Source organism: Lactuca serriola, chromosome 1 (assembly GCF_051521515.1).
Source record: "Lactuca serriola cultivar US96UC23 chromosome 1, Lser_US96UC23_V15, whole genome shotgun sequence".
NCBI lineage: Eukaryota > Viridiplantae > Streptophyta > Magnoliopsida > Asterales > Asteraceae > Lactuca > Lactuca serriola.
The window spans coordinates 31,610,833-31,621,567 of record NC_136408.1 but is presented as its reverse complement, the minus strand read 5'-3'; the positions used below and the strand labels follow the sequence as shown (position 1 = coordinate 31,621,567).

At 34.3% G+C, this 10,735-nt stretch overlaps 3 protein-coding genes across 5 annotated transcripts; 1 reads left to right on the top strand and 2 right to left on the bottom strand.

The window, feature by feature from the left end:
* The first annotated feature begins 618 nt into the window (after positions 1–618).
* On the top strand, positions 619–3,172 carry CCR4 (CRINKLY4 related 4). Of its 2 annotated transcripts, XM_079023182.1 has the most exons (2): positions 619–1,591; positions 1,679–3,172. In XM_079023182.1, exons 1-2 carry the CDS (start codon positions 733–735, stop codon positions 3,049–3,051), a joined length of 2,232 nt encoding a protein of 743 aa, XP_078879308.1. In that variant the 5' UTR covers positions 619–732; the 3' UTR covers positions 3,052–3,172. The 2 variants fall into 2 exon arrangements, with proteins under 2 accessions (XP_078879308.1, XP_078879307.1); XM_079023181.1 differs by having other exon boundaries at positions 620–3,172.
* A 1,530-nt stretch (positions 3,173–4,702) lies between these two features.
* On the bottom strand, positions 4,703–6,157 carry LOC145080600 (small ribosomal subunit protein eS21y-like). 2 transcript variants are annotated; one of them, XM_079023183.1, is made up of 4 exons: positions 6,009–6,157; positions 5,220–5,290; positions 5,004–5,136; positions 4,703–4,914 (listed from the first exon to the last, which is right to left on the bottom strand). In XM_079023183.1, exons 2-4 carry the CDS (start codon positions 5,267–5,269, stop codon positions 4,852–4,854), a joined length of 246 nt encoding a protein of 81 aa, XP_078879309.1. In that variant the 5' UTR covers positions 5,270–5,290; positions 6,009–6,157; the 3' UTR covers positions 4,703–4,851. The 2 variants fall into 2 exon arrangements, with proteins under 2 accessions (XP_078879309.1, XP_078879310.1); XM_079023184.1 differs by having other exon boundaries at positions 6,013–6,078.
* Positions 6,158–7,785: 1,628 nt separating this feature from the next.
* Positions 7,786–10,404, bottom strand: LOC145080558 (putative methylesterase 12, chloroplastic). Its single transcript, XM_079023180.1, has 5 exons — positions 9,838–10,404; positions 8,746–8,985; positions 8,506–8,649; positions 8,305–8,439; positions 7,786–8,216 (listed from the first exon to the last, which is right to left on the bottom strand). Exons 1-5 carry the CDS (start codon positions 10,105–10,107, stop codon positions 7,944–7,946), a joined length of 1,062 nt encoding a protein of 353 aa, XP_078879306.1. The 5' UTR covers positions 10,108–10,404; the 3' UTR covers positions 7,786–7,943.
* Positions 10,405–10,735: the final 331 nt, after the last annotated feature.

Genomic DNA, 10,735 nt, shown 5'->3' with positions numbered 1-10,735 from the left:
ATGTAAAAATTATGTGGTTTGGTTGTGGGACTTGGGAGTGTGCAAACATTGTCATAAGTTGTAGGTACAAAGGGTGAATATATGAGTCAAGTGGAAAATGCTTATTTATTTTATGTGTATTTGTTTTTATGTTGCAAAATAGATTTGTTACTGTTTTGTGCAACCATATTTAATTATATTACTAATTTCTATATGCATAAATTGGTAACGTTTTTTGTAACACCTTCAAACATTTGTAGATAATCATGTCAAAAGCGAACTTGATATATATAAATTGATCAAAAAAAATAAACAAGATTTTATGTTTTATAGAAAACATAACGAACATATTAAGCTAACTGAAAATACGGTTTACAATAATTTAATAACGTGATAAATCGTATCCCAATTTTACAGCTCCAATAAACTTATAAAAACAAGGCATATGATTTTCAGCGCATGGCCCGGACCATGATTAGCAACAATTATATTGAATATGAATCTGAAAATTATATTAATATAATTATAATATTTTTTTAATAAAAAAATACTGTTTAAATGTTTATAAATCTTTTAAAATATAACTGAACCAGTATTTGGAGTGTCGTAGGAAATAGACATTTTTCCGTGCTTAAATTGTCATTCACTCGTTCTCACTCCTCCCTTCACTTTCTACAATCCCGAACAAACCGCGTTTGCATAGTCACACACCTCCACACATACACGCACAAACACCATGAAACCAGCACTTCCATGGCGGATTCCCTCCTCGCTCTCTTCTCTCTAGCCTTCTTTCTTTTTCTCAATTTCCCTTCCATCTCCTCACTTCCAACTGTATCAATTTCCCACATCAATTCCAACCAAACCCTCATTTGTGCGTTAACTAAATCCCCTACCCAACAACGAACCCGCCTCAATTGCACCACTACTAGCTCCCCCGACGGATTTCAACTTCCGATCAACGAAGGAAACAGGTATCCCTTCGTTGGAATCGTGGGTGGAGCTGGATTCCTCTGTGCATTAAGCTCGCCGTTCTCGAATCCATCGACAACACCCACTTCGTTTCTAGTTTGCTGGAGGTTTCTCAACAATGGAAGTACGGTGTATAAGAGGGTTTACCTTGGCCCATCTCTCCAAGACATTGATTCCGGTGACTCTCATGTTTGCGGGATTGTTAGTGCCACCAATCAGCTCCTGTGTTGGCAATGGGATCAATTCAATGACGATTCCAACGTCAATCGATCTCAATTCCGATCCAGTGTTACAGTTGGGGAGAATTACGTTTGTGGGTTCTCTGAATTTGGAGAAATAAGGTGCGTAGGAAGTAGCAGTAATACTTTCAACATCACTAACAGTTCTCCGGTGGGTAATTACAGTGTGATTTCCGCCGGATATAATCGTGTTTGTGCCGTTAATTCCACTGGTGGTTTAGATTGTTGGGGAGACGCTATGATTTCGAAACCAAATGGTGTGTTCAAATCAGTTTCCATGGGAGATAATCGATTTTGTGCAATCAGGGATAATGGAACAGTGATTTGTTGGGGCGGAAATGGTTTCAGTTTGCCGGAAAATCTACGACAGGTTTCTTTCGAAGCATTGCAGGCAAATCGCGGTATTTTTTGTGGGATTTTGACTTCGAATTATTCGCTCTACTGTTGGGGGAATGAATCTTTGAACTCAAATTCTATTATTTTCACAGACGTGATTCCAGGTTTATGCACAACCACATGCAATTGTGGTACAATTCCAAACTACGGATCATTTTGCAGCAGAACATTGATGATTTGCAAGCCGTGTGTTTACAATCAAGACCCGCCGGAATCAGTCCCACCACCTGTCCCGCCACCACTTCCACCACCGCGCAAAAGTGGTTGGAGTACCAAAATGGTTGCCTTCTTGGTGGTTGGAATCATCGGTTGCTCATCAATCCTCGCTGTTCTTATCTTTCTCATCTTCAGGTTCTGCAAATCAAACGAAGGAAGCCGGGTCCACGATTCCGGACCAATGGAAGACATCCAAATCGCATCACAACTTCAAACTTCAAACCGAATTCTCGTAAAGAAATTGTCACATTTAATTAGTACAGGAAACGCAAATCACTTGGAAGAATTCACTTTACAAACAATCATCAATGCAACGGACAATTTCTCCGATGAAAACCGAATCGGGATCGGAAGTTTCGGTTCGGTCTACCGCGCCATATTACCCAACGGTCAAAAAGTTGCCGTCAAACGGGCCGAGTCAACGTCCTCCTCCTCCCTTCCTGGGGGGACAAAAAAGCGCCAAGAAGATACAGACAACGCGTTTGTAAACGAGCTCGAGTTTCTCTCGCGTGTTAACCACAAAAACCTAGTCCAATTACTAGGATTTTGTGAAGAAAACAACGAACTGGTGTTAGTATACGAATTCATGGAAAAAGGTAGCCTTCACGAACATTTACACGAGTTTTTTAGCTCGGATATAATGTCATGGCCCGCCCGGATCAAATTGGCATTAGACGCGGCCCGCGGAGTAGAGTATCTTCATGTTTACGCGGAACCACCGATCATACATCGTGACATTAAGTCCTCCAACATCTTGCTTGATGGTGATTGGACCGGAAAAGTATCGGATTTCGGACTGTCGCTAATGGGCCCACCAGATGACGGGTCGCACCTATCGTTACGGGCAGCGGGTACGGTTGGGTACATGGACCCGGAGTATTATAAGTTTGAGCAGTTGAATGCTAAGAGTGATGTTTATAGTTTTGGAGTTGTTTTGTTGGAACTGTTATCTGGGCTTCGTGCGATTCACAAGAATGAGGCGGGAGAGAGGAGGAATGTAGTTGATGTGGTGGTACCGTATATTGTGCATGAGGAGATGCATCGAATTTTGGATCATAAAGTTCCCCCGCCTACGCCTTTTGAAATTGAGGCGGTGAAATATGTTGGATATTTAGCAGTTGATTGTGTGACTTTGGAGGGTAGAGATCGACCGTGTATGAGTGAAGTTGTTTCGTGTTTGGAGAGGGCGTTAACGGCTTGTTTGACGGTACCGTCTTTTTCTCATAGCTCAAATAGCTCTTCTGCGTGAATTACAGTCCGTTTAATGACATAATTACAGTCCGTCTTTTTCGAATCTTATAATATTTACAATTTAAAGAGGAAAAAAGATAGCAATGGGAATGTGATAAATTGGAGTTGGTTTTCATAAACTTTTAGATAATATTTTTCAAACTTTTTTTTTGTAGCATTTTGTTAAGTTTTTATAGATTCAATTATTGATTGAATTATTTATATGGTTGTATTGATTGATTATTCAACTTCCTATTTTCTTTATTAAAAATTGATTATTTTGATTATTCAACTTCCTATTTTCTTTATTAAAAACTGATTATTGTTACATTATAAATTAGGGTCACAATTAAATTTTATAAATATTACAAACTAAAATTTATTATTGTTACTTTAAGTGAGGACGATGACCATTCTTCTTGTGTTGGAATGTCAAATTCTTAGTGTTGGCATTTTGAGAATTGGAGTGTGAGATAATATATTAAAAGCTCTGAAAATAGCGATGGCTTATATTTTTTTACATCAACAAATTACATGTTATAAACTTATAATAGAAAATATTAATCATAAAAAAAATGAAGACAGTTATATAAAAGGGTGCTGTGACATCCCATCCCATACACATCTTTAGTAAAATAGGGGTGTTTTTTTAACCTAAACATATATAAAAATATGTTATTATGTCCAAGGTTTTACCCACAAACGACTCGAAGTATGATGTGGCGTAGGTTGTATTGGATGTATCGCCCGGATTTGCATGGCAGGTCAAAGATATCAACGTGGATTGAAAAAGAAGATCACCCTCGATCGACTCTTGAGGTCAATGAAATCGAGAAAGTCTAATAATTTGAAATCAAGGGTTGACTTCTCGACGCTCCCCCTCCATTATCACATGCTTTCTAGAACATGGGTTTTGCACAACTATTTGCGTATTATTAGTGCATAATTTATTTATTCTTGATTATATTAAAATTATAATACACGTAGATGCAATTACTTGTGGTATATATACTATATTTCACGCTAATTAGTTATTTTATAATATTAATTCAAATTTTGTTTTATAATAATAGATTCTGCATCGGCAGATATCCAACCAAATTTCATAAAACTCATACCAAAATCAAACCAGTTAGTTTTTAGAATATTGGATAGAACTCGTTGGACCAACAACAATGTTTTTTATTCTTTAAGTTTTAGAACATCCATTAAACCGAATATGCCTTGACTATTCGGTTTAATATGCCTTTAGTAAAACATTGGAAAGAAACTTAAGAAAGTATTCTTTAATATGCCTTGAGAATGTAGAAAAATCTTTGAGATTTGTTTTTCCATTAGGTAATGTAAACAGTTTTCCGTTCTCTTTTTTCTATTCAAAAGAATGAAGTTGTGATTTTTAATAAATAAGACATAAAGTTTCAATACTTTACAAAAAGTCTTTTTTTTAAACAACGACACATTGATTATGAAATTGTTGATCATCTCAAGGATTTTGTTTAGAATTGAGAAATTTTATAATTTTCAGATTTGTAATGCTTTGAATAGACGGATAAATATATTTTGCACGTTTGTTTGTATATATATTTTTGTTTGTTAAGCTAAACTTACTTCGTTTGGTTTGTTTTACAAATATGTAGCCCAAAACACAACTTTGAGATAAAACTCCAAACTTGATATTCAAACTAAATGCAATCTTTCATTCCCGGATAGAAGTGAAACAGAATCTAAATAAAAGTCCAACAAAATTCCACCAAGAAAAACTCAACATTCCCATGGGGTTAAAGCAAATTTAAGGAGGGGCACAATCGTCATAAAATATCTATTGCTGGGTTTCAACTTTCTTCTTCTGCCACAGCCTATCAAGTGCACTATCAGCATCTCCCTACACAAACAAAACAATTAAAAAATGTCAATAAAACATGTTCGCAGAGATTAAGTCATTTGCTATAAAGCCTAAAAGACGAAACTAACCTGGGCACGGACAAAACCACAGAGGGCAAATGTGGAAAACTGACCAGTATATCGGCCACTTTCATCCAAATGCCCTACGTTGATTTGGACTGAAGCATGATCTTTTGAGGTAATTAGCCTGTTTGTAGCAGAGCTGGAAAAGAAAAAAAGAAATTGAGCTGATTTTTCATAATTTGTTACTTTTCTAATGCAAAATATACATGTTAAAAAACATACCATTTCCTTGGGATATAAAGATCCATGTTCTGACCCTCTTCGTTCTGCATCTTTGCAAGTTCTTATGACAACTGTAAAATCAAGAAACAAAAATAAATGACAAAAATAAGAGGCCACAATTAGCTAAAAAGTTAAGGATTATCCCTATATAATTCAGTATAATGACCAAACTCTTGTTATTAACTTTTAAGTTCAAAGTTTATGAAGTAAGTTCACACAACAAACATACAAAAAATCAAACTTTTACAAAGAATAGCAAGCAAAATAAGTTAATGATCCAAGCTAGCTGAACGAAAAACAGATCAAATTTGATATAAAAAAGCTTGCAATTATATGTAATGTGTGAGGCAAAAACCTAGAAATATTGCACAAATAATCCAACAGGATAACATGTACACCGTATGAACTCCATACAAGGAGACTCCGGCATTGCTAAGGAATACGATCTATTAAACAAGAACAATTTTATAATTCCAAACCTATTTCTTAAAAAATAGAAAATCGATGAAACCTATACATTTCTAGTCGGTATTATCAGCAAATTTTTTTCGCTAGCTAAATCAATCATATCAATTATGAACTGAAAATTACAAATCACTTTACACATATTATTGAGAGTGAGGGTCTAATCGGAAAGAAGCCAGTGCTAGAGCGCATTTCGGAAACATAGGTTTTACAAGAAAAATAACAGTTTCGAACGGAATTCAATTGAACAATGTAAAATGGAGAATAACAACAGTATAGTTTTATGATATACATTAGAGGACGATGGAGGAATACAACACAAACCTACGATGAAGATGGTTTAGTCCGGCTGTGAGCTGCGTAACGATGAGGCGTCTGGCTTAAAGGATATGAAAACCCTAATTGCGTTCCTTTATATAGTTGTATGCGGAGGCTAAAATTATCATATCCCTAATCAGTTTGGTCCTTACACTATTTCTTATATTCAATTGGACCCCTTCAAGGATTCTTTTTTGACATTTAAATTCACCAAATATATTTGGAAAAAAAAATGCATGGGTTATTTTTGTAGAATAACAACCATCTTATATGATCTTTAAAGTCATGACTCATGAAGAAACTTTTTATACACAATAGATATTATATCATCAACATTCCACAAACATTTGTTGAATATCAAATCATTGTCAAAAATCGCATCATCAGCAAACATTATATAATCATTAATAATATATCATAATAATATGAACCTTACGTCAATGAATATGCATGTGATATTCTTCCACCCCAAGTTAACCTCACAACTCTACTAATTGCTATCCAAACTCATCAATTACTGCATTAGAGAATAGACATACATACACGTCCATGAGGGATGAATAAACATTAATTGAAACCCAAATGATAAAAATATCGCATGTAATGGTCATGGAAATCTATGATCCTTAAACTTTGACTTGGTATAAAAAGTAGTTAATAAGCTAGCTTTTTAAAAAACTAATTAAATTATCTTTTCAGAAGCCTTTTTAAAAATTTCAAAATATATCCTTAACTAATTATAAAAAATATATTTTCTAAATGTCTTTTTATGTCATTTTATATCTTTCAGTTAGTTTATCAGCTAATTTTTACTAAACGTTATTTTTTGTCAGCTAGCTTATAAGCTAGTAGCTAACTTTTCAGCTATCGGCTACTTTTTCAGCTACTAGCTAGCTTTTCAACTAGTCTGTCAAATATAGCCTAATATTGAGAAGAAGCCCAGTGAAAACTGGTTAAAAATGGCATATTAATAATCACAATCATGTCAGTAAAAAAAATTTACGTAAATGGTGTCGAAGTAAACATAATATGCCACTTATAACTAGTTTCGTCGATTCTCTTGGTTTCGATCTTAAGATTATGATTATTAATATATAAATTTTTGAAAATTAAAGCTAGAAGCAATGCTTGGTTCGCTAACGAAAAAATCAATTGGACTTTGAAATTAGGATTATGTTTTAGTTAAGGTTTTTTTGATCATGTTTTATTTTTACTTTTGTGTTTTTCATTAAAGTTTAACAAAAGAAAAGTAATTTATTAATACAAAACATATATTTATGTTCATAATTTAATTTTTAGTCTCCATGGTTGAAGTACAAATTTTAATACCGAGGATCCAAGGTTTCATGTCTAAAAATATTATTAGTGATCCGTGATTTACTACCATTTTGATGGACAAAGGTGTGTTTGACAGGTACCACTAAAAAAAACTGTATATTAATTACTTTAAATTTTAACAAAATTAATAAAACTTATACATAAAACATTATGCTTTTAGTTGTTCGATTTGGGTTTCAGTTTTTATGTAAAGAACAATGACACCAAACCTCTTGACTTTTGTAACAACCAAAAACCAAATAATGGTTTTTGGTTCCGAATCTTCAATTTTGTTTTTACTCGCACTAAACAAACTTTCCCCCAAATTTGTTATCCCCAATTTACGACCCCCAAAAGCCAGCCACTATAGAATCACAATTATCCCTCATATGGATTTTATGGGACATTAAGGGATTCTCTTTGTAGTAATATTTATTGTTAAAATCAACCTCATACACTTTGGGAATTAAAAAGGGATGCTATATTGATGTTCTTTATAACTGGGCACCTATGAACAAATTAACAACTTAAACTCTAAAACATTTGATAACAATATGAATTATAATAAATACACATAAAAACAAAACATCTCAGTTTCTTTCTATCATATCCCCCACTCGACCCTTATGCAATTTGAGCTATCTCCAGCAAAATTTTGTGCAGTGACTGTGGTTTAGAGAAGAAAGGGCAATGATCACTACCCTTGATCTTGAAAACACCTTCTGGTGGATTTTCTCTTACAAGCTTTTCTTGAATATCTGGTGAAAGGGCATGATCATCAAGTGTTTGAACATAAAACCTACGCCCCTTTCCATATTTCTCTTTTGATAGTGACAGGTTCTGCATTATGGGTCCCAGTGGGATCGGTCTCACTGAAACCATAGCCAGAGCTATATCCTGCAATCACTCATAATCCATCAATTTATAATTCTTATATCAGGTTTCATGAATCATCAAGAATGCATAAATGGGAGTGGAAGATTACTTTTGCAGGTGACTGATTGAAATACAATCCACGCATTTGTTGCTTCTCAAACATGAATCCAGTTGCTGGATTGTCTTTCCCATTTCCATGTATCAAGAACTTGGATTCCTTCATAAACAGCTCTGCAGATCCAAGCTGCGAAAAGAGAATTTATATACTACATGACTTAATCCAATAAGCTGTTTTTAAGTGAATGCATACCTCTTCAGCAAAAACATCAAAGGGTTTTTGTCCATCAGCTACCATTGTCCCACATAAAAAGATTGCTTTAGAAATCTTATCTTGAAAATGCTCTAACGCATACGAAACACAAGCACCTCCACTACTATGTCCCACTAAAATTACCTACATATGTTAACAAATAAACAAACGTATATAAAAAACAATCATGTAATGTAATGATGTTAAAAGTAAAAGAGGTAGAATAGAAATATGTTTTACCTTTTCATCTTCGGGTAAATTTTGCAAATAATCAGTTAGTGGTTTTGAATAGTCCTCAAGTGTAGTGACATTGTTTGTGTCCTTCAAATCAATACCGGATCCAGTAAGATCTAATGCAGTAGGAAGCATTCCAGATTCTTCTAGAAGAGCAATGGTTTTATACCAACACCATGCTCCAAATCCTTCTCCATGTATCAAAACAATTTTTTTCGTTTCAAGATTCTCCAAGAATTCTGGTGACTGAATATAAAAAAGTGTTAATTTCAAGAAATAGCTACATACTTTCACTTATTACACCATTGTAGTTTGAAAGATCTACCTAATTATAGAAATGTAGTTTGGAGAATATTTAAAATACAAATGTCCTGATAAGACACTAAATGAAAGTACAATGTTGTAATTGGGTAGAGTTTTTCAAGTACAATGTTATGGATCATTTACAAACTGATTTCACCATTAGTGCAGAAAATGTACTTAAACAGAAATTTAAGAGCCGATTTACAGTTTTCCTTTTGGAGATATAAATTATTTCATTTATGATTTTGCACCAAAAACTAAAAGGTTATATCAATGCTCATAAACATCAAGCAGTGTCCCATACTTCCAAATCACAAACAACAACAACAGAGAACATATACAATAGATGGAAATTGAATGGTAAATTCAATGAAGTTATGAGCTTATGGTACTAACAAGTCCTATTGTAATCATGTATCTCAGATTCTACTCATCCCTTCTCAACACATCATAAATTTAGCCATTATCTTGAAACAAAATTGTTAGATATATAGAAGTTTCCCTTTGAGAAAAAACACAAAAAGCTTAAAAGTTGCTTCGAAGGCAAAACCGGTATGAATGCATAGCTAAAAGAACAAAGGAGCAACCCAATAGAAATAGTCAACGCTGCAGAAAGGCTATATGATTATCAAGATACTACTAAAGAAAAAGAAAAAGCTCTTTTTTAGGCTATTGAATTCTTCAAACAAATCAAATTAACTTTTTCCCTCACGCCTTTTCAGAAAAATTAAACATATTAAATAAGCAAAGTAAACCCACTAAAGAAAAAAAGCAAAAGGATATAAATGAAGTGACCTGTTTTTGCTGTTTGGGGTTAGTCAAGGTCGGATCCGAGATGGGGTTATTGCGGCGGCGAGAACTGGTGGATCCAATTCGTCTAGACAAAGAACCATCGAATCGCTGAGACGATTGATGGTGTTGAATTGCAAGAGACAAAGCTTGCATGTGTAATAACTCCTCATCTGATTGCAATTTCCTCTGTGATCGATTCCCCCCACCGAATCTCCTACTACCCTTTGACCCGTTACTATTGTTCTTCGTCTTGCAACTAAATCGATTACCCATTTCTTGCCAGTGGAAAATAGGGGAATAACAGAATACAGATTTTGAGATTAGAGGAATTTGGGGATGTCGGTTGCGTATAAAACCAAATTATGAGAGCTGGAGCTCATGTATTACCTGTATAGTTGAGTGTTTTTATCTAGGGTGCACAGAGGCAGAGAGAGATTAGGTGAAAGTACAGTGAGACTTTAATGGGATTATCAATCGAAAAAAAGGCCCACGCAAGGAGCTGAATTTGCGACCCAATTAATTGTTGATTTTCACCGTCTTCTCTGGATTTTAGCTCTTGTGGGGCACGCTCTTTTGTTTTGAACCTGTGAAAACGTGTTCCGCCGAAAAGGAGAATCTCATCGCTACTTTACTTCATTACAATTTGCAACTTACAAAATCAAAGATCAGAGGAAATGAAGTTCTCAAAATTAGAATACAGATCTTTACCAAAATTAGCTGAAACTTGGTAATAAGTTTTGACTTTCCTATCGTAACAAATTCTATTGTAACAAATGAAAATCCTTTTACATTTGTCGTTTTCTCAAAACTTTTGTCATATGTAGAGATTTTGAATTACCTAAATTCTATATATCATGATGTTTTTATTTTTATTAATAAAAAATTAATTAATTCCACTAAT

Excerpts from the sequence above, each read along its gene's own strand:
- CCR4 (XM_079023181.1), top strand. The coding sequence starts at position 733 with ATGGCGGATTCCCTCCTCGCTCTCTTCTCTCTAGCCTTCTTTCTTTTT.
- LOC145080600 (XM_079023183.1), bottom strand. The coding sequence starts at position 5,269 with ATGCAGAACGAAGAGGGTCAGAACATGGATCTTTATATCCCAAGGAAA. Across the intron at positions 5,137-5,219 it reads CTTTATATCCCAAGGAAATG|CTCTGCTACAAACAGGCTAA; the intron begins GTATGTTTTTTA and ends TTTCTTTTCCAG. Across the intron at positions 4,915-5,003 it reads GTGGTTTTGTCCGTGCCCAG|GGAGATGCTGATAGTGCACT; the intron begins GTTAGTTTCGTC and ends TTGTTTGTGTAG.
- LOC145080558 (XM_079023180.1), bottom strand. The coding sequence starts at position 10,107 with ATGGGTAATCGATTTAGTTGCAAGACGAAGAACAATAGTAACGGGTCA. Across the intron at positions 8,986-9,837 it reads ACCCCAAACAGCAAAAACAG|TCACCAGAATTCTTGGAGAA; the intron begins GTCACTTCATTT and ends TTTTATATTCAG. Across the intron at positions 8,650-8,745 it reads ATTTACCCGAAGATGAAAAG|GTAATTTTAGTGGGACATAG; the intron begins GTAAAACATATT and ends TAACATATGTAG.